The 23,069-nt window shown below is 36.0% G+C and overlaps 1 protein-coding gene across 1 annotated transcript; it reads left to right on the forward strand.

Moving 5' to 3' along the window:
* The first annotated feature begins 6,107 nt into the window (after positions 1-6,107).
* LOC131371244 (myosin-7-like) lies at positions 6,108-22,157 on the forward strand. The gene is made up of 39 exons (XM_058419119.1): positions 6,108-6,207; positions 6,356-6,409; positions 6,493-6,700; positions 7,343-7,486; positions 7,575-7,731; positions 8,080-8,107; positions 8,494-8,596; positions 8,694-8,786; positions 8,873-8,936; positions 9,142-9,240; positions 9,340-9,443; positions 10,371-10,509; positions 10,600-10,718; positions 10,807-10,956; positions 11,448-11,618; positions 11,776-12,085; positions 12,709-12,782; positions 12,864-13,069; positions 13,156-13,279; positions 13,361-13,497; positions 13,584-13,839; positions 13,931-14,173; positions 14,261-14,437; positions 14,516-14,661; positions 14,746-14,836; positions 14,917-15,306; positions 16,252-16,378; positions 16,480-16,598; positions 17,292-17,488; positions 18,205-18,388; positions 18,644-18,809; positions 18,905-19,029; positions 19,106-19,414; positions 19,496-19,699; positions 19,796-20,092; positions 21,352-21,456; positions 21,573-21,668; positions 21,750-21,884; positions 22,054-22,157. The coding sequence occupies exons 3-39, from the start codon at positions 6,500-6,502 to the stop codon at positions 22,072-22,074; spliced, it is 5,811 nt and encodes a 1,936-aa protein (XP_058275102.1). The 5' UTR covers positions 6,108-6,207; positions 6,356-6,409; positions 6,493-6,499; the 3' UTR covers positions 22,075-22,157.
* Positions 22,158-23,069: the final 912 nt, after the last annotated feature.

Genomic DNA, 23,069 nt, shown 5'->3' on the forward strand with positions numbered 1-23,069 from the left:
TCAAATAGATTCTAGAGTGTGGGTAAAATAATGCACAGTGTATAGAAATATGAACTCAAATTACTTATGACTAGCAGGGTTCAGATGTAAATTTAGAAAATTATTATTATTATTATTATTATACGAGATTAAAATTCTGCATGGTGGTGTGCATAGACACACAGAGGAGAGTAAACTTGACGGATGCTGAAAAATCTGTTTTTTCTGTTTGAGTTCTGTTGTGCTGAGTTTTTGAAAGTGGGATAAAAATCACAGTCTGAATAAACACAGACCCGGTGCTCAGCTTTGCCCACGTTACAAAGCACTAAAAAAAAAAAGAACAAACAAACAGCAGTATAGGTCAGACTTGCATCTTTTCCCGATCTATATTTTTGCCATATTCATACACTATATTGCCAAAAGTATTCGCCCATCCAAATAATCAGAATCAGGTGTTCCAATCACTTCCATGGCCACAGGTGTATAAAATCAAGCACCTAGGCATGCAGACTGTTTTTACAAACATTTGTGAAAGAATGGGTCGCTCTCAGGAGCTCAGTGAATTCCAGCGTGGAACTGTGATAGGATGCCACCTGTGCAACAAATCCAGTCGTGAAATTTCCTCGCTCCTAAATATAATACAGCTGACAGTTGACTGTGGAATAAGAACATGGAAGTGTTTGGGAACGACAGCAACTCAGCCACGAAGTGGTAGGCCACGTAAACTGACGGAGCGGGGTCAGCGGATGCTGAGGCGCATAGTGCGAAGAGGTCGCCAACTTTCTGCAGAGTCAATCGCTACAGACCTCCAAACTTCATGTGGCCTTCAGATTAGCTCAAGAACAGTGCGCAGAGAGCTTCATGGAATGGGTTTCCATGGGTGAGCAGCTGCATCCAAGCCATACATCACCAAGTGCAATGCAAAGCGTCGGATGCAGTGGTGTAAAGCACGCCGCCACTGGACTCTAGAGCAGTGGAGACGCGTTCTCTGGAGTGACGAATCTCCCTTCTCCATCTGGCAATCTGATGGACGAGTCTGGGTTTGGCGGTTGCCAGGAGAACGGTACTTGTCTGACTGCATTGTGCCAAGTGTAAAGTTTGGTGGGGGGGGGATTATGGTGTGGGGTTGTTTTTCAGGAGCTGGCCTTGGCCCCTTAGTTCCAGTGAAAGGAACTCTGAATGCTTCAGCATACCAAGACATTTTGGACAATTCCATGCTCCCAACTTTGTGGGAACAGTTTGGAGCTGGCCCCTTCCTCTTCCAACATGACTGTGCACCAGTGCACAAAGCAAGGTCCATAAAGACATGGATGACAGAGTCTGGTGTGGATGAACTTGACTGGCCTGCACAGAGTCCTGACCTCAACCCGATAGAACACCTTTGGGATGAATTAGAGTGGAGACTGAGAGCCAGGCCTTCTCGTCCAACATCAGTGTGTGACCTCACAAATGCGCTTCTGGAAGAATGGTCAAAAATTCCCATAAACACACTCCTAAACCTTGTGGACAGCCTTCCCAGAAGAGTTGAAGCTGTTATAGCTGCAAAGGGTGGACCGACGTCATTTTGAACCCTATGGATTAGTAATGGGATGTCACTTAAGTTCATATGAGAGTCAAGGCAGGTGAGCGAATACTTTTGGCAATATAGTGTATATTCAGGCCAACTGGAGCATTACAGAGGTAACGTCAGGACTCATATTTTCATGTTTCTCATGGCCTGCATATACTTAACATTGTATGTGACCTTTCAGAAAGCAGCAAGCCAAGCAATATTTCAAAGTACGATTCAATTACACTTTACGGATATATATATATATATATGATGTACATTATATAAGTATATTTATGTAAGTATATTTGATGTAAGTATTTTTGATGACTAAGTAAATTTATTTCTTGTAATTAAAGGTTAAAACAGAGAGCTATGTGGGCAACATCCAAGTTTTTTAGTCCTGAGCTCAAAAAGCTTTGCACAGAATTTCCATTTAATAAATTTTTCATAGTTCCATTAAGGCAGAGTTTGCAAAAATGTTTACGATAATTTACCAATGATTACATTCCTGAGCTTCAGGGTCTCAAATGATGTCTTCCATTTCAGTCTACAACAATTGGCTGCTTCGGCCAAATAAATCTTAACGTTTGATAATACTTGACAGAACTTGTTCTTTGTCAGCACTACCCGAAAGCCCCAGTATAAGCAAGATTTTGAACATGTGTACATTCTAAACAATACATTAGAAAATGCATAAAAAAGTAAAATACATTACAAAAGTAAAATAAAATTCTAACTCACATTTCTAAAAGTCTAAAGCTTGAATTAGCTAAAAGAAAACATCAAATTGATTCATCAATCTTTTTAGAATTTATCTGACCCTGCGAGTCTTCCAATTAAGACTTAATAGAATTAAAGCTTGCTGGTTGGGATTTTTTTTTATCACAATGCATTGCTCATTTACACAAAATAAAACAAAATAAATCTTACTTTAATGTAATTAACGTTCATTGCAGTGACTTATTCTTAGCCTCTGACAGGAGATCTACTGCTGTGCAAGTGGAAGCTTCTTTGTATTTCCTTAATTATCTGTCAGTGAAATACAATCATTAAATGTTAAGCAATTCATTTATTGTGACTGAGTAAAAAGCATGTTTAGGAATATTTTTTTTATACAACACAGAACTGCAAAAACTCCAAAACGCAGGGACAAATTCTGCTTCTGCTCTAAGCTTAATGATCACCATGTGGTACTTTTTAATCAAACCTGCAAATGGGCAAAATCCTTTCCTATTGTCTGCTCTCACTATAAGCCAATATGCTTGCCTTTATGCACTGTGAAAAGAAAAAATAGAGATATAAGTAAATGCTTTTCAAATTTACATAACCTTAGTTCGATTTCACGTAAGAAAACAAATCTGATTTTAGCTCATTTGTATATTCCTTAAACTTAAATGAATTGATTGAATTATGTTTTATAGTTGTATAGATATAGATAACAATTGGTTTCTGGTGCAATTTTTCAAGATAACAGAACGTTGCTCTCCTTGACTTGATCAGTTAAGTATATTTTTTTTTTTTTGAGATTCACATTGGTGAGTCCATGGGCATTTGGGATTTGCATACATTCAATTTTGAATCCATAAGCATTACAGAATATGTATCCTGGCAAATTATTGGGGCTAGTAAAATCAATTAAAATTTACACTAATATGACAATGACCACAGGCATCTGTTGTATCTGTTTCTCTGTTATATGTACTTATCCATCCCAAGAACATGACAATGAATGAAGGTGTGAGTTGCCCAGAGTGCAAACTGAATACAGTGCAAAAGGGTCACAGTGCTGTATACAGCCATGTAGGTACATTATTACACTTTGTGCTGCATCAAAAATACATTTGTTAGTTGCTGCAGTAGATAATTTGGGTTTTTTTTGTTGGTCCAAATACAACTATTTAAGATTTAAAAGAGCAGACAACATTTTTTGACTGTTAGGTCATTTGCTTTGTCTTGTAGACTGCTAGAAGTCAGACTCTAGCTAGAACAGTTTCTAAATCCACCCACTTGACTACTGATATAGATAAACTGGCCCATGGCATGCCCTTTTAAAGAAGCAACTTCAGGCCATGAAGTTCACTTGCACCTATACATAGGAGTTATAACTTTTGGCTAATTTATATATACTACTACCACCTACATAACAGAAACTGGATCTTACATTGTATTTGGCAACTACAAAATTTACTGCTAAAATTTATTCTCAGTTTTAGAAGTCTACCAGTTTCTATTTAGATGTATTTCACTGAGTTGAATGTCCTTACAGTACCAAAGAAATATATCAGTAAAATTCTCTTCAGCTCCTGAAGATGCTTTAATACATCCATGGCTATTCATGTATGGGATTCAGGAATATTTCACAGTCATTTCCCTTGCAATCTTATAACAGATAAGAGTCTCAGTTTGCTAAGTTTCTCAGTTTGCAGAACATGGTATCAGAATGAGATATGACACTGGGTCACAGTGTTGTGGTCCTTTAACCAGCATTTCATTGTAATGCTTATATTATTTGCCCAGGACAGTTTGTGTCCATCACCACTGGGCAATGTAGAGGCACAAATGTGTTGAAAAGACACTTTGAGAGGAGCTAATATTGGAGTCCAGTGCAATGGTGTGATAAGGTGATGAAAGCCATCAGCACTCCTAAGTGCCATTTATGTCCCTGCATGCCTCACACTGTGGTCTTTTAAGGTAATACACAGCTATCCATGTGTGCATTAAAAAATCTAAGCAAGACCATTTTAATTTCTTGGTTCAGTTTTGTATGGAATTTAGATATTATTTCTTTTATCACGCTTTTAAGGGGCTTCAAACCAAAGTGGTATTCAACTGCTTATATATTTTTAATACCTATAACTTGGATTATCATTTTTGTAATTGTTTAAATAATAGTATACAACGATAAACATTTCTATTTCTGTTTGAATTTATATTTTCAATCAATTTAATAGTTTTCAAGACAAAATTATAATATAAAGCACAATTTAATGGTAGTGTTTTCCCTCTAAAAAAAAATGTCCATGACAAGGATAAGGTCATATTTTAAACTATTAACCAACAACTGAAAAGCAAGCAAAAGAAAAATGTAATTAACATAATATCCTAATAAATCTTAATAAAGCTATTGACAGGAATGAAGATAACTACAAATCCCATCCTATAAAATCTTTTTGAGTCACATTAAACTGAACGAGACACAGAAAACTTATAAATGATAAGTAAAGCACTTTGTGATAAAACTTTGTACCATCCAGGGCATTATCTGGAATATGTTCTGGATCCACCTCAACACTGTACAGGATAAAGAGTTTACTGAAGATAAATTAAGCAAATAAGTAAAGCTTTCTAACACCATATGAGCAATCTATAACTGAAGAAAAATAATTACCTATCATATACTGAATAAGTCTTCATTGGTACAGAATGCTAGACAGCTAGCTAATAGCTAACAACTAAAAACATTTACTAGTCTAAATGAGTAAAAAGGTGAATATGGGACTTAAACTTAAACAGCCAGAGCTCACTGAAAGACCAGCAAGCCCACTCTGGGCTTGCTCTCAACTTTTGGTTGGGATAGATTAACCATGCTGCCCATATAAGGTCTTGTGATATAGACAAATAATAATAACACTGACATACTCCTTTTGATTTAGTTGATTTATTTCCAACTGTTTGGTAAAAATAATAATAATAATAATAATAATAATAATAATAATAATAATTAGCCTCTTATAGACTTTCAGAGACACTGTTCTATTTCACCACTTCTAACCAACAGCAGCAAAAAGAGTCACCTAGATACCCTCTTGGACATGTGGGCGCCAAGCATTGACCATATCACCTCACCTAAAGCAACTTCAGAAGAATAGAAAAACACGTCCTCATATTATTTTACTAGACCAGGGACTAAAAGTACTGTCACTACCGAAAGTACTGTAAACGATTAGGTATTAGTGCTAATTTAAAAGCTTTAGTCTTTGTCTGAAGACAAGCAGAGAAAATTCATTAGACCCCCTTGCTGTTAGAGAACAGCCTTGATGCATGTCTTGCAAATCCTGCTGATGTTGTAAAGGATAAACCAGCATGAGTGTTTTAGTTTTGAGCTATTAGGTAAAAATGGACAGTTGGTTGTTCCGGTCCAAGCCAAAGTTAAATGCAGTGACAGATCCAAGAGTTTTAATCATATATGTTATGATTTATGGTTTTCTCAAATACCACTAAGGATATTATGATGTATCTTTCCAGTTAATCCAAGTGTTGCAGACACTTTCTATATAGTGTAACATCTTTTGGACATATTTCTCAAAATAGTATATATGAAAACTAATGGAAAAGAATTGTTTAATTTTGTAACTGGAAGAAATCGACCTGATAAGTAAATAAGGTAGTAACATAGGTAGGGACAGAGAATTAGAGACTGGCAGCATGTGCTAATATGGCATAAAACAGACATGGAGCATTCCTTCTTGTCAGTCCAAACACTTAAAGCTGATGTACTAAGTGTTTAAATGTGTGTGTGGTTGGGTGTGTGTGGGTGTAGGTGTGCACTGGCACTCTGGGACTACTCATAGGGACTGTGTGACCTCATAGCATTGGGGTGGAGAAGGCTATAAATTAGATCTCAGCCCTTGCCTAGTTCCTAGTGCAATAAAGTACAGCATTGCACCTGCTATTGTGTGAGTTTACTTCATTTTTACCATCTTATTTTTCATGTTTTTGTTCTTGTGTAATTTAACTTATCTATAATTATTATTTATATGCTGATGCATTGCAAAAGTGTGGATTGTTTGAGCTTTTTCTCTTTTTGTATTTGTTCAATTTTAGGTTTACTAACACTGGAATTTTCACCATTCTCTGTATCCAGTAAGGCACAAAACAGTAAGTACATTTCTCTTTGCAGTCCAGTGGTCGCTATAATACTGTTGCAATATATCACTCTTACCAGTTTGATATTTTCGTAGAATAAGTATGGTGGATGCTGAGATGTCAGTGTTCGGGGTGGCAGCCCCTTACCTGCGGAAGTCTGAAAAGGAACGTTTAGAGGCACAGACTCGTGTGTTTGACATGAAGAAAGAATGTTTCGTGCCTGATACTGTGGAGGAGTTTGTTAAGGCCACAATTACCAGTCGTGAAGGAGACAAAGTGACTGTTGAGACTGAATCAGGGAAGGTCCGCCTGTCTTTTATATTTCTAAACCTTATAATTAAATGAAAATGATACGCTTATGAGTTTTAAAGCATAAATGTAATCTTTTTTTATTGCCATACATTATTTTTCAAATTTAAAACATGACAAATTTATCAGGCTTATAGAAACATCTGCATGTTTGATTATTAAGTTCAAAAGTCCTTTTTTGGCATCTTGTGGAACTTAGAGTTACTAATATATAGGCTACTGTATTTACTACATGTTTTACTTGGATATAATTTTGGGAATTAATAATATAAATCATATAAAACATAAATATTTCAAAACATAAACTAAACTAAAGCAATTCTATTTCCCATTATTATTTATAATTATTCAGCAATTTGACAATTTGGGGGAAAAAAAACATTACAATAGATACAGTATTGCTGTACATGGTATAGTTAACAGGGATACCTGGAAGAATTATTTTTCATTATTTTTCTACATTGAAATCTTAAATATTATACATTATACAAAAATGTCAGACTAAATCAATTAAAGAATAATTAAAGATGTCCCTAAATGTCTTTACTGCGATGGTTACAGGATGTCCTGTAAACAATTTTTTCATACTTATGTGCAGAAATTAATATTCTGAACACTATCTTTTTTTTTTTTTAGACTTTGAGTTTTAAGGACAGTCAGATTCTGCAACAGAATCCTCCAAAGTTTGACAAAATTGAAGACATGGCCATGTTGACTTTCCTGCATGAGCCAGCCGTGCTGTATAATCTCAAAGAGCGTTATGCAGCTTGGATGATCTATGTAAGTACGTGATCGAAACGATTTGATCGTCTTCATCCTTGTTCGAAATAACTAACAGAACGCATCTATTTTTTTTTCCTTCTCAAAGACCTATTCAGGGCTGTTCTGTGTCACTGTCAACCCCTACAAGTGGCTGCCAGTGTATAATCAGGAAGTAGTTATAGCTTACAGGGGCAAGAAGAGGAGTGAAGCACCTCCTCACATTTTCTCCATTTCTGATAATGCATACCAGTATATGCTGGCAGGTAAAAAATAAATAAATAAATAAATAAATAAACAACTAACTATAGCTATTTCTACTGCATTAATAAACAATACCGCTAAGTTAATATTAATTTAAATTAATATCACAAATTAAATTCATTTCTTAATAAACTGAACCACAATAAACTAATCACCTGATGTGTATCTGAAAGATTTATCATGTCCTTTAAGATTTCATAACTTTTATGGCTATAATTTGTTATTAATGTTTGGGAGAGACTTTCTGCCATTAGCTGTCTGGAAATTAAATGTCATCCTTTACAAATAATATATTAATATGCTTTTGTAGTGTGGAATAGATAATTCTGCTGATTTCTTTCTTCATGTAGATCGTGAAAACCAGTCCCTCCTGATCACGTAAGTTTCTAATAAGCCATAATATTACAACATACTGACCTCTAAAGCTCGTTTTTTTGTTTTTTTTAAAAAAAAGGGTTCATTAGACCACTGTGTAGCATCTATTCACCCACATTTTATTCATATATTAATAGTTGGGTAATTCTAGAAATTGCCAGTATTGCCAAACCGATAAATTGATTATTTTATTCAATAAATAGCTCTAAATGTCTGCTTAATCAATATTGCATGAACAAGTGGCCATGGTCAAGTATACTCTCACATTTTTGCTTAAGTAAATGTAGATATTAATTGTTAAAACAATCAATTTAACTGGGCAACAAGAAACACCTATCAGTGTTAATAAATCTTAAATTCTGCCTTGCAACCCATATATTTTTATTTAGTGGAGAATCCGGTGCTGGGAAAACTGTAAACACCAAAAGGGTCATTCAGTACTTTGCCAGTATTGCAGCAAGTGGGTCAAGGAAGGATACTGCTCAAAACAAGGTTCCCATTTAGATACCTTAATATATATATATATAGGTGTGTGTAATTCTGAATTATTATCTAGAAATTAAACATTTTGGAATTTTTTTTTTTTCAGGGAACTTTGGAAGATCAAATCATCCAAGCTAACCCTGCACTGGAGGCTTTTGGCAATGCCAAGACTATTAGAAATGATAATTCTTCACGATTTGTAAGGAAAAATCTTTAAATAGTGCACCAAGATTTCTCATATGTATAAAATGCTTTGATATTTTACATTTTTATTATTTTCTTTAGGGCAAATTCATCAGAATTCACTTCGATACCAGAGGGAAACTGGCATCAGCTGACATTGAAACATGTGTGTTGTTCTTCAACTCTTTTTAAATAAATCATGCCAGTAATTCGTTGCAATTATTGCAATTTTAAATTAATGTTTTTGGCCATTTCTGATGCATCAGTGTATTTGTAAAACATGTATCGCATTAAAAGCATATTTCATATTTATGATTTTTACATTTTACGTTCGTTTACATATTTAACACGGCACTCTTATCTTTACTAAGATCTCCTGGAGAAATCTCGTGTGATCTTTCAGCTCAAGGCAGAGAGAGATTATCACATATTTTATCAAATCTTGTCAAACAAGAAACCAGAGATACTTGGTTAGTACATGGAATCAGTGAAATCCATGAAGATGAAACGTCATCTGAACCCATAAAGATGTTGAAAAACTGACATAATAATATTTTTCTTTCCTACAGAGATGCTACTGGTGACAGCAAACCCCTATGACTACGCATTCATCTCACAGGGAGAAACCACAGTTTCTTCCATTGATGATGCTGAAGAGTTAATGGCAACTGATGTATGTATCAATGCTCAAGCAATTTGTTTTCAGACATCCCCACAATAATTACACCGATCAGGCATAACATTGTGAGCACTGACAGTTGAAGTGAATAAGACTGATGATCTCCTCATCATGACACCTGGGCTATTTTAGGCAGCAAGTGAACATTTTGTCCTCAAAGTTGATGTGTTAGAAGCAGGAAAAATGGGCAAGTGTAAGAATTTGAGCGAGTTTGACAAGGGCCAGATTGTGATGGCTAGACCACTGGATCAAAGCATCTCCAAAACTTCAGCTCTTGTGGAGGTGTTCTCTGTCTGCAGTGGTCAGTATCTATCAAAAGTGGTCCAAGGAAGGAACAGGGTCATGGGCGGTCAAGGCTCACTGATGCACGTGGGGAGCGAAGGCTGATCCAACAGACGAGCTACGGTTGGTCAAATTGCTGAAGAAGTTAATGCCGGTTCTGACAGAAAGGTGTCAGAATACACATTGCATGAGGGGTCAGGGCTGTTTTGGCAGCAAAAGGGGGGACCAACACATTATTAGCCAGGTGGTCATAATGTTATGCCTGGTCGGTGTATGTCTTAATATGGCTACTTTAAATTGTGATCCACCTCACTTTCCCCACCTCAAAACACAGTTGTATTATTCTGTAAATAATCCAAAGCATGGGTCATATATCTAGACATCTTAACATGACATCTTAAGAAGCCATGTCATGACTAATATGAAAATAATTTGTTGCTAAATATATTTAATTCTCTATAGTTAACGATTACTACACAGTCAGCTGTAAACATTTTAATCTAATCAAATAGATAACAATATATCATGTATGAGGAGAGTATAGGACAGTATACTGTCGTCATGTTATATACATCGACATGTTGTTCTTTATTGTCTTTCTTTAACGTGGTTATGTATTTTGCATTACTTCAATTACAGAATGCTTTTGATGTACTTGGTTTCACACAAGAGGAAAAAAACTCCGTGTACAAGCTAACTGGAGCCATTATGCACTATGGCAACATGAAATTCAAGCAAAAGCAGCGTGAAGAGCAGGCAGAAGCTGATGGAACTGAGGGTATCAATAATGCATGCTGCCACAAACAAATCATTAAAGATCTATTTTGTAAAGAGATTATAGAATTTAATACAATTTATTTTTTTTTAGATGCAGACAAAGCTGCTTATCTGATGGGTTTGAACTCTGCTGACTTGATAAAAGGTTTGTGTCACCCAAGAGTAAAAGTCGGCAATGAGTGGGTAACCAAGGGACAAAATGTCCAACAGGTAAGCAAATCTTTGTAACTTTTAAAAATATGCAACAAAAAATAATATTTTGAATACCTCTAACATCTTTTGTGCTGGTTCTCCGCAGGTGAACTATGCCGTTGGTGCTCTGTCCAAAGCAGTTTATGAGAAAATGTTCCTCTGGATGGTGGTGAGAATCAACCAATCTCTAGAAACAAGGCAGCCACGCCAGTATTTCATTGGTGTATTGGACATTGCTGGTTTTGAGATTTTTGAAGTGAGTGAATGAATACACAAATACATATACTATCCTTTTAGAAGATTTATGACATAAGATGTAGTACTTTGTGTGATTTACCATGCTAATCCTACTTCAGTAATCAAATAGCATTGTTGAATAAAGGTTATAAAGCATGCTACTTTAATTACAACCATGTCTAACCTCAGTTTCACTTATATTAGACTTAATGCAAACACATACTGAACAGATTCCTTCTTACTGCTTGTATTTGCCACTTGTACCTGGCACTTTCTATACTTTTAGGTATGATTGTTGCAGTAGTGTTAGTTGCAATCATTAGACAATATTTTATTTCTTTTAAATGTATTTTGAATTATGATGCAAGTTTGTCACGATGAATTCAAGCAGAAGCATCTGAAATTTGCCTTGATTTTGGACAACTGTGTGAAATTGACACTCCTTTGTACAACGATTAGTAGAGGTCAGACACAGTAGGATCTAACGTTGAATCATTTGTATGTTTACAGTTTAACACTTTCGAGCAGCTCTGCATTAATTTCACGAATGAGAAACTGCAACAGTTTTTCAACCATCACATGTTTGTGCTGGAACAAGAAGAGTACAAGAAAGAAGGCATAGAGTGGGAATTCATCGACTTTGGCATGGACTTGCAAGCCTGCATTGATTTAATTGAGAAGGTGGGTTATTTACAAAGGTTCCCAACATTAGTTTTAATAAATAATAATTGTTTCAAAGAGAAGCATTATAGTCTTACTCTTTGTGCTGTGATTATGCTTTTAATGGTTATTATTTATTCACCTCTATTTTAAGCAAGTTTTGTTGTTTTTGGTTTAGCCCATGGGTATCATGTCTATCCTTGAAGAGGAATGCATGTTTCCCAAAGCCACAGATGCAACCTTTAAAGCAAAGCTTTATGACAACCATTTGGGGAAATCGGCTAACTTCCAGAAGCCAAGGATTATAAAGGGGAAGCCTGAGGCTCACTTTGCCCTTATTCACTATGCTGGCACTGTGGACTACAACATCAACAACTGGCTTATAAAGAACAAGGATCCACTAAATGAAACTGTAGTAGGACTCTACCAAAAATCTTCACTGAAACTGCTGTCTTTGCTGTTTGCAAACTATGCTGGGGCAGACTCAAGTAAGCAACAGTGGTTCTGCTTCACCTTACCAGGGTGATGAGACTGGTATACATGCCAGGCCACATGTACTTTATATGCTTATGGGCTTAGCAGCTTGTGACTAAGGTTAAAGCTACACATAACCTGTCATCATAGCCTCTTACCATCACTTCTGTTGCAGTGATTGCAACTTACTAGTACTTTTAGAGTGATAGCTATGGTATTCTATATTGTGGCAGCTAGCTTTGGGTTGTCTTTCTTATATCAGCCTTCCTAGCATTATTAACATCAGTACCATACTAGGAAAATCATCCAACTTTTTGGATAATTGTCAGTGCTGAACCAGTGCTAACCTGGTGATAACATAGAAGAAAGAATGCATTTTCCTAGCCACCCTTTCATGAAAGAGATAATTGTTCATGTTGTTATTTTATAAACAAGACATAGAATTAAAGGAGGGTGTGCTTTCTTTTTCCTATTCCTCTAGGAAATCAGGGTTTTTGTTGGATAGCTTTGTGACATTATTGGTAGACATCTACTGTTTTTTTCTTACGCTTTAGTTACTTCATATAACTTTGAAGAAAAAAAAGAAGAAGCATGTAACATGTTGAATGACATTTATACTTATGCTAATATTTTTCAGCCATGGCTGAATCTGGCAAAAAAGAAAAGAAGAAGAAAGGATCATCTTTCCAGACAGTGTCTGCGCTTCACAGGGTATGGGAATAAGAAAATAAGTCTAAAGTACCATGACCTCTTTGTGTTAGGACTTATCCCTATTAACTAAATGACTTTCAGGAAAATCTCAATAAGCTGATGACAAACTTGCGCTCAACTCATCCACACTTTGTACGCTGCATCATTCCCAATGAGACCAAGACTCCTGGTGCAATGGATAACCCCCTTGTTATGCATCAGCTTCGCTGCAATGGTGTGCTAGAAGGTATCAGGATCTGCAGGAAGGGTTTCCCCAACAGAATCCTTTATGGGGATTTCAAACAAAGGTACTTTAATATAACCTAAACAGCATACTCATGATAACATTACTACTGTATATAACAAACTTGCACTTTCTCATGTAACTTTGCAGATACCGCATCCTTAACCCATCTGCAATCCCAGAGGGACAGTTCATTGACAGCCGGAAGGGGGCTGAGAAATTGTTAGCTTCACTTGATATAGATATCCAACAGTACAGATTTGGGCACACTAAGGTAAAAGTTTGTGTAATTTAGATTGTCTTCAAAAACTGCTTCAGTATAAAGTAGAGATAATATAAATCTTTATTTTTCCAGGTGTTTTTTAAAGCTGGCCTGTTAGGTCAGTTGGAGGAAATGCGAGATGAACGGCTGTCTAAAATATTAACAGGAATCCAAGCCAGGTCTCGTGGACTTCTCTCAAGAATTGAGTACCAGAAAATGGTGGAACGCAGGTATGTCTGTTAAGATCAATTTTAGATTTACATTTTCTAAACATTTCCCCTGTCAAATTTTTTTATTTTTTATTTCTACCCAAAAGGGATGCCTTGCTTGTCATACAGTGGAATGTGCGTGCATTCATGAGTGTCAAAAACTGGCCATGGATGAAGCTGTATTTCAAGATCAAACCATTACTGAGATCTGCTGAAGCAGAGAAGGAGATGGCCAACATGAAAGAGGAATTCCTAAAACTCAAGGAGGCTTATGCCAAATCGGAAGCTCGTAGAAAAGAGCTCGAGGAAAAAATGGTCTCACTTCTCCAAGAGAAGAATGATCTGCAGCTTCAAGTGCAGGCGGTGGGTTTAAAATGCACTCTGAAACAGGTGAAATATAACTGATTATAAAATATTTAATTATGAATATATTTACTTGCTTCAATGTACACAGGAACAAGACAATCTGTGTGATGCTGAGGAAAGGTGTGAAGGGTTAATTAAAAACAAGATCCAGATGGAAGCCAAAGTCAAAGAGCTGAACGAAAGACTGGAGGATGAGGAAGAGATGAATGCAGAGCTAACAGCTAAAAAGAGAAAGCTGGAGGATGAGTGCTCTGAGCTCAAGAAAGACATTGATGATCTTGAGTTGACTCTGGCTAAAGTGGAAAAGGAGAAGCATGCCACAGAGAATAAGGTTTCTGAGACTCATGCATACGGTTTTAAAGTACAACCATTTGGAAAATGTAAAGGCAATTTTCTCAAAATCTGCTATATATAATAGGTAAAGAATCTGACTGAAGAAATGGCAGCCCTGGATGAAATCATCGCCAAGTTAACTAAGGAGAAGAAAGCCCTGCAGGAAGCTCACCAGCAAACCCTGGATGACCTGCAGAGTGAGGAGGACAAAGTTAACACCCTCACCAAAATCAAAGTCAAACTAGAGCAGCAAGTTGATGATGTAAGTGAATAAAAGCTAGAACTAGTAGCAAAATAGACATGGGTCTGATAATTAATTGTAATTCTTGCTTTTCATCAGTTAGAGGGATCTCTAGAGCAAGAAAAAAAGATTCGGATGGATCTTGAGAGGGCAAAAAGAAAGCTGGAGGGTGACTTAAAGTTGACCCAAGAAAGCATAATGGACTTGGAAAATGACAAACAACAACTAGAGGAACGCCTTAAGAAGTAAGAAAAGCGAAACATATGAACTAATACACATTGCATGTATTTGTGTCCGGACAACAGCTTATCGAACACTGTTTTCTTCAGGAAAGATTTTGAGATCAGCCAGCTAAATAGCAAAATCGAGGACGAGCAACTCATCATTGTGCAACTCCAAAAGAAAATTAAGGAGTTGCAGGTATCTAATTATGACTTACTTAAAGTGTCTAACGGGTAAAGTGTAGAACAATGTATAAGTTAGTTTCTGTTCATTTTTAGGCTAGGGTAGAAGAACTGGAGGAAGAGCTTGAGGCTGAAAGAGCTGCAAGAGCCAAGGTAGAGAAACAGAGGGCAGAACTGTCAAGAGAACTGGAAGAAATAAGCGAAAGGCTGGAAGAGGCTGGAGGATCTACTGCGGCTCAGATTGAAATGAACAAAAAAAGGGAGGCCGAATTCCAGAAACTGCGCAGAGACCTTGAAGAGGCGACTCTGCACCATGAAGCCATCGCTGCCACACTTAGAAAGAAACAAGCTGATAGCGTGGCTGAACTGGGCGAGCAGATCGATAACCTGCAGAGGATCAAACAAAAATTAGAGAAAGAGAAGAGTGAGCTTAAACTGGAGCTGGATGATGTGGTTTCCAGCATGGAACAGTTTGTCAGGTCCAAAGTAAGTTCTCAGTGAAAACGAAATTTAACATATATAATTTCAGATGATACATTTTTAGATAATGTGTTCTGAATAACACCTTTTTACATTCTTGGGGGATATTTTAAAGTGTCTGTGTAGAATCTAACAATGGAGGAACCCTTATTAAACCCCTTCCCCCTATTTTATTTTATTTTATTTTATTTTATTTTATTTTATTTTATTTTATTTTATTTTATTTTATTTTATTTTATTTTATTTCATTTTATATTTTTATTTTTTTAAAAAGGAGATTGATGGACATTTTCACATTTCCAAAATATTAATATTGTCCCTGTTATTTTATGCTCATACTTTTAATGGTGCTGTAGAAATAAATCTGAAATAAATTCACAAATACAAAAGGTGTATATAACTAGGTGCTTTTTCTCCAGGTCTACAAGGTGGCTAGTAGATATTATGTTTCTAGAAATGCACTTCATAAACTTCTATTTAAGCATTTTTTTGACAAACTTCATTTAATATGACATTTAATTTGAAGGCTGCATAAAATCTAAGTTTACAGATCACAGATTGAAACACACACTAACTTTAAACAAGAATAGGATCAGAGTACTAATAAGGTTTTTGAGGTCTGAGTTAATTTCTTACATTTTTACAAGTAGTTTTTCTTTTTGACCTGTATATTTATTTAAGAAGTCATGTTTAATTAAATATACATACATTTGCATAATTACATATTCTTCAACCAACAACATTTAGATAATACCCTTTTAAACAGGGATAAGAATAAACATGTAGTAGTTCATGAAGTCATCTAGAAACAAAGATATTTGGTTTTGAATTGAAAGAATTGATTATTTTTAAGTGAAAGAAGTTAATGTACAGGAAATAAAGCATATACTGTATGATATTAGCAGCTGATGTGTCATCTAATACATATCCCTTCATCTCTACTTTTGATAGACTAACCTGGAGAAAATGAACAGGACTTTGGAAGACCAGCTGAATGAATTCCGAAGCAAGTGTGAGGACAACCAAAGATCCCTCAATGACTTCGTAACTCAGAAAGCAAAGCTTCAGACTGAGAACGGTGTGTTGAAAATGCCACATGCGTTATTCTAACATTATGACATAAATAACACATACAAAAGAAATAATATATAAAATGCTAATATGTTACAAATACCATAGATGAGCTTTCGAGACAGGTAGAAGAAAAGGAGTCACTAATCTTTCAGCTTACAAGGGGAAAGCAGTCCTTCTCTCAACAACTTGAGGATCTAAAAAGGCAGCTTGAAGAAGAGATTAAGGTAAAGTATTCCATATGTCATAGTCATGTTATGTGAGTGTGGATTGAGCTGGTAACATCTTTCCATCTTGTCCATTAGATAGAAATAGAATTTATATAAACCATTATTAATTTGTATACAAGTACAAAAAGGAAAAAAAAAAATATATATATATATATATATATATATATATATATATAACTGTAGGATATTAAACATATATATATAAATATATATATAATTGTAGGATATTAAACATAGATGGCAGCAACAGTAAAGACTATATATGGAATAAAGTGCAGTTTTATGTCCAATGCTGTCCAACACTGAGCTGAGGTGTCTGTAGTGAAATTGCTAACTATATAATAAATATTTATAAATATGGGTGTAATACAGGTATTTTAACAGGAATATAAGGATTTGAGTCTCATGCAAACAAATCCAAGGTTTACTCTTAGGTGTCATCCAAGTCGAGGGCCCGAATGGCCTGTGGGAAGAAGATCCTCCTCATTATCTCTGTGTTGGCCTGACTGCAAAGGTCCATTGTTCAGATTGATAAGATTCCTGGCCTTGCTCCAGCACCACTTGCTGTAGTGGTGTCAGGGTTGTACAATAACTCGTTGATTATATGGAAAATAAATCTATATTCTCTATTTCTGTATAAAAGTGATAATAGAATTAATAGTACTAACTAACTTCGCCTCTTTCTTTCAGGCCAAGAATGCCCTTGCTCACGCAGTACAGTCTGCTCGTCATGATTCAGATCTACTCAGAGAACAGTATGAGGAAGAGCAGGAGGCAAAAGCCGAACTGCAGCGTAGTCTCACTAAGGCTAATGCTGAGGTTGCGCAGTGGAGAACCAAGTATGAAACTGATGCCATCCAGAGGACAGAAGAACTGGAAGAAGCCAAGTAAGGCATAAAAATATCAAATAGTTACAGATTTGATCTTCAGGCTTAATGATACCAGTAACAAATGTTCACAAGAAATGGGAATCTATTATATACAAAATCTGTCATTCCTCTTTGACCTTGATTTTGGATCAAGATGGTAATAGATAATGTTCTAATGAGCCATATTGTCATATCTCAGTTAATACCTGATGGTGATCCCAGGACTCTCCACTTCCAAATTCAAAACACCAGTAAAGGGAAAATTTTTCAGTGTTCCTTCTGATTCCATAAGCACAGTGTCAGAGATTATTAGTATACTCTGGATCTAACTTATCTGCTGATGTGCACAGCTTGTAAAGCACCTTCAACTATCCATCTTTTGGAACTTTTTGGGTGTGGACCATTCTCAGCACAGTAGTGTGTTTTACACTTTAGACACACCTCTCTGGTAGATCCAGTGGTAGGTTTACAACTAGAAACTATAGCTCATCATTTCAAGGCTTAAATTGAATTTTCTTCAACACCATTAACAGTGGTCAGTTTATAAAAAGGGGACTGTTTGCTGGTGATTTGTGCTTGACATCTCTCAACCTACTTGTGATACAGAGGTGTTTCAGACATTCAAATTATGACCAAACAACCTAGCACACCATTAAGAATATAAGCCCTTATAATATGATTTATACTGACCCATAGAAAATCTACATGGAACTTATACTATTTTGTTTATACAGAAAGAAACTTGCTCAGCGTTTGCAGGATGCAGAAGAGGCTGTGGAGGCAGTTAATGCTAAATGTTCCTCTCTTGAGAAGACCAAACACCGACTTCAGAATGAAATTGAAGACCTTATGATGGACATGGAGCGATCAAATGCTGCTGCTGCAGCATTGGACAAGAAACAAAGGAATTATGATAAGGTATTTCCGAACAATTGTTTATAGAACTAATTACAATTCAGTTCTGCAAAATTGATGTTATATAAAGAATTCCCTTAGAGTTTTAAGAGTCCTTGATGTTGCAATTATATTTTAGATATTTTAAGGGACTATTTCTGAATTCTGAGATTTTATATATATATATATATATATATATATATATATATATATATATATATATATATATATATATATATATATATATATATATATATATATAATAAAATATCATTTAAGGTCCTTGCTGAGTGGAAGCAGAAGTATGAGGAGTCTCAGTGTGAGCTTGAAAGCTCCCAGAAGGAAGCCCGATCTCTGAGTACTGAGCTCTTCAAGTTAAAGAATTCATACGAGGAATCTTTAGACCACTTGGAGACTTTGAAGAGAGAGAATAAGATTCTCCAAGGTGCATAAATTATTAAATATGCATATTTTAGATTAATGTTTAGATAATAATCCAGTGGTCCAATGGATAATTAATGGTAATCTTTCTTTTTGTAGAGGAGATAACTGATCTAAGTGAACAACTTGGTGAAGGTGGAAAGACAATCCATGAATTAGAAAAGGCCCGTAAACAGCTGGAGCAAGAAAAAACAGAAATCCAATCTGCACTGGAGGAGGCAGAGGTAAAGCAATGAAACAATATACAGCTGTATAAAGCAACATCATTTTCACAATTAACAACTGTTCTTTTTTTTGCAGGGCTCCTTAGAGCACGAAGAGGGTAAAATACTAAGAAGTCAACTGGAACTCAACCAGATAAAGGCTGAAAATGAACGGAAATTGGCTGAAAAAGATGAGGAAATGGAACAGACAAAGAGAAACTTGCAGAGGACAGTTGACACCCTGCAAAGCTCTTTAGAGGCAGAGACTCGGAGCAGGAATGAAGCTCTCAGAGTAAAGAAGAAAATGGAGGGAGACCTTAACGAAATGGAGATCCAACTAAGTCAGTCCAATAGACAGGCTGCAGAGGCTCAAAAGCAGCTCAAAATCATTCAAGCTAACCTTAAGGCAAGACGTAGAAGTATTTAAATACAGGCAAATACAGTACACACTATAACAAATAGCTAAAAACAGACTCTTCTCATTTAGGACTGTCAGATCCAGTTGGATGATTATGTCCATGCCAATGATGATCTGAAGGAAAATCATGCCATTGTAGAGAGACGTAACACTCTGCTACAGGCAGAAATCGAGGAGCTCCGGAACCTATTAGAGCAAACCGAGAGAGGACGCAAGCTTGCAGAACAGGAACTACTCGATGTCACTGAGAGAGTTCAGCTTCTGCATTCACAGGTGAGTCCTAGTTCTTTCGTGCATGTCCTTTTGCTTTTCTTCCCATTTTTAAAAAATAACCATCAGTCACTGAATCACTGAATTTTCAATTTCTAGAATACTAGCCTCCTGAACCAAAAGAAAAAACAAGAAGCTGACATAACTCAGCTTCAAGGTGAAGTGGAGGACTCATTTCAAGAGTGCAGGAATGCTGAAGAAAAAGCGAAAAAGGCCATCACTGATGCTGCCATGATGGCAGAGGAGCTGAAGAAAGAGCAGGACACCAGTGCCCATCTGGAGCGGATGAAAAAGAACATGGAACAAACAATTAAGGACCTCCAGCTCCGCTTGAATGAAGCAGAGCAAATTGCCATGAAAGGGGGCAAGAAACAAATGCAGAAGCTGGAGGCCAGGGTAAGCAGTGCATTATACAGCCCTACACAAATTGTAAAAACCACCTGTTTATTTATGATATCAAAACCCAAAATATTTTTCACCATAAACCTGTGTGATGTATCTATATCCACATCCAGATTTGTAAAGCCCATGAAATAGATTTATGAGTGAGTCATAAACAACTAGCATGACTGAATGGCAACAAGAGTTACTGAAGTTTTTATAGTTTATTTTATTTTATTTATTTATTTATTTTTGTTTATTTTTTATGCTTTGAGTATTTCTAGAGTTTACTACAAATGGGTGCAAAAAAGACCTTGCTATGCTAGGTTCCCACATCTGTCAGCTAAGAACAGAAAACTGAGGCTGCAATGGGCACAGGCTCACCAGAACAGGACAGTCAAAGACTGGAAAGATGTAGTCTGGTCCGACGACTCGGAGAGGGTCAGAATTTGGCAAGAATCCACAGAGCCAACATGCCTTGTGTCAACAATCCTGGCTGGTGGAGGTGGTGTGGGGAATGTTTTCATGGCAAACTTTGGGCCAATTAATACCAATCAATTATCGCTTGAAGGTCACCACAATTACCATCTTGTAATAGCTGCTTCCAGGATGATAATGCACCATGTCACAAAGCAAACTTTGCTTTGTGACATGGTGCATTATCATGCTGGAAGCAGCTATTACAAGATGGTAGCATCTTAAATTGGGTTCATGAGGGTGCATTCATGAGAACAAGTTCAGTGTTCTTCACTGGCCTTCCCTGACACTGGTTCTAAATCCAATAGAACATCTTTTGGATGTAGCAGAACAGGCAATTTGCAGGATAAAAGTACACCTAAAAAAATTGCATTATGCAATCAAGCAATCATTAACATGGACAAGCAAAAGGAAGCAAAAAGATGTCCTAGCCAGTATTAGTATAGTGGTCCTAATAAAATATTCAGTGAGCGAGTGTAACTAGCAACCACCATAAGTGCTTATTGCTTCTCAGTAATCGGGGCGAAAATCGATAATTTCGTACATCAGCTGTACCAAAATTGCCATCAAATTATTGTGGTTCAAATTGAGTGCAAATACATTGGTTAGAAAACTAATAAAATTCCCTTCAATCTGATATAAATAATCCAAAAATTGCTTTGTTAAGTTTGGTGTTATTTTGTCCATGCCCCATGATGTTATAATGTAACAGCACTGCTTTACAGTATAAATTGTGCTATCCAGTACATTTATTTAATATGCTATGTGTATAATTTCATCGATTTTTTTTTTTTTAGGTAAGAGAGCTGGAGAATGAACTTGAAGCAGAGCAGAAAAGAAGCAGTGAAACTGTGAAGGGAATTCGCAAATATGAACGGCGCATTAAAGAACTTTCATACCAGGTTTGATTATAAATATTATTTTCCAACTTTTTGCTAATATCTAATAAGTATGGCAACACTGAACACAATATTGAAACTAATACACAAGTTGTTTATTTTCAACCTATGACTGCTAGTCTGAAGAGGACCGCAAGAACATCGCCCGTCTTCAAGATCTGGTGGACAAGCTGCAACTTAAGGTTAAGGCTTACAAGCGAGCAGCTGAAGATGCTGTAAGTATCCTGATTGATGAAAACGATGATACTGATGATGGTAACATGCAACTCATTTGTCGTATACATTTTGTATTGTAGGAAGAACAGGCCAACGTTCACCTTGGAAAATTCCGCAAACTGCAGCATGAACTGGACGAAGCTGCGGAGAGGGCTGACATTGCCGAGTCGCAGGTCAACAAGTTACGCGCAAAGAGCCGTGAACCTGGGTCAAAGGTGTGTTTATGGTCATTTTCAGTACAATTTTCACCATCTTTATGTTGGTTTGCTTGTCAAATATGTAATATACAGTATTATCTAGACTGTGTTAATATATATTACTCTAAATTAGAAACTAACTAACTTTTTTTTTTCTAACCATTCTTTTATTTTTATTTTTTTACAGAAAGGATTTGATGAAGAATAAACCTCTGGACTTCCTCTGAGACTATAAGCACCCTCTCCTGCACTGTCCAGTATTAAAAAATAAAGGCACTCACTGCAGTCTGACTATTGTGTGTTCCCTGAACATGACCATTATTAGGATCTAAACTCAACATATATGTTTATAATAATGAACGGAGAAAGTGATATATAGGAACAACCATGAACAACCATTCATTTGCACAGAAAATATCTAGCTTGAAAATTAAATAGCTTTTCATATTCAGTATAAGAAAGAAATAAAAAAAAATAATATAATTAATTGGCTGAGATGCAAGTATGTAATCTTGGGTGAATTGGTGAACCATTATAGAATTTTGTTGGATGTAGATTTAAAATCAAATTCAGTAGACCAAAAGTGATAAAAGGAATTAAAGAAATGATAGAAGTGTTTGTTGTACAGAGCATATAATAAGATGGAGTTATATATTTTAAGTGTAATGAATTTTAAATGAATGAATATTGGATGATGAATGTATGGAATAAAGGAATAAGGGGATAAAAAATTATTTAATTTTAAATTTTATCATTTTTTTCCTGTTTCTATACTTCTATAAAGCTGCTTTGAGACAATGCCAATTGTTAAAAGCACTTTACAAATAAATCGAATTGAATGAAATTGAATTAGTGTGAACTGAATTCAAATATAAGTGAATCTATACCTGAACTAGTACTGGAAAAAAAAAGAAGCAGAGAAGTGACAAATTATTAGGTTTCTGTAGTACAACTATATTTAAAAAAAAATACTATATATATTTTCTGTTAATTTGCAGAACTATTTTGTAATCTTAAACTTCCTTCCATTTTCTGTACCACTTATCCTACAGCAAGTCACAGGGAACTTCGACCTAAGGAACTCAGGGCAAGGGACACACTGGATAGGGTGCCAACCGATCACAGGCCAGAATTTCGCACACACTACTGACCCCCAGAAACCCCCAGAGAACAGGGAGAAAGTGCAAACTCTGCACACAGAAG

Source organism: Hemibagrus wyckioides, linkage group LG20 (genome assembly GCF_019097595.1).
Source record: "Hemibagrus wyckioides isolate EC202008001 linkage group LG20, SWU_Hwy_1.0, whole genome shotgun sequence".
In the NCBI taxonomy this organism is placed as follows: Eukaryota; Metazoa; Chordata; class Actinopteri; order Siluriformes; family Bagridae; genus Hemibagrus; species Hemibagrus wyckioides.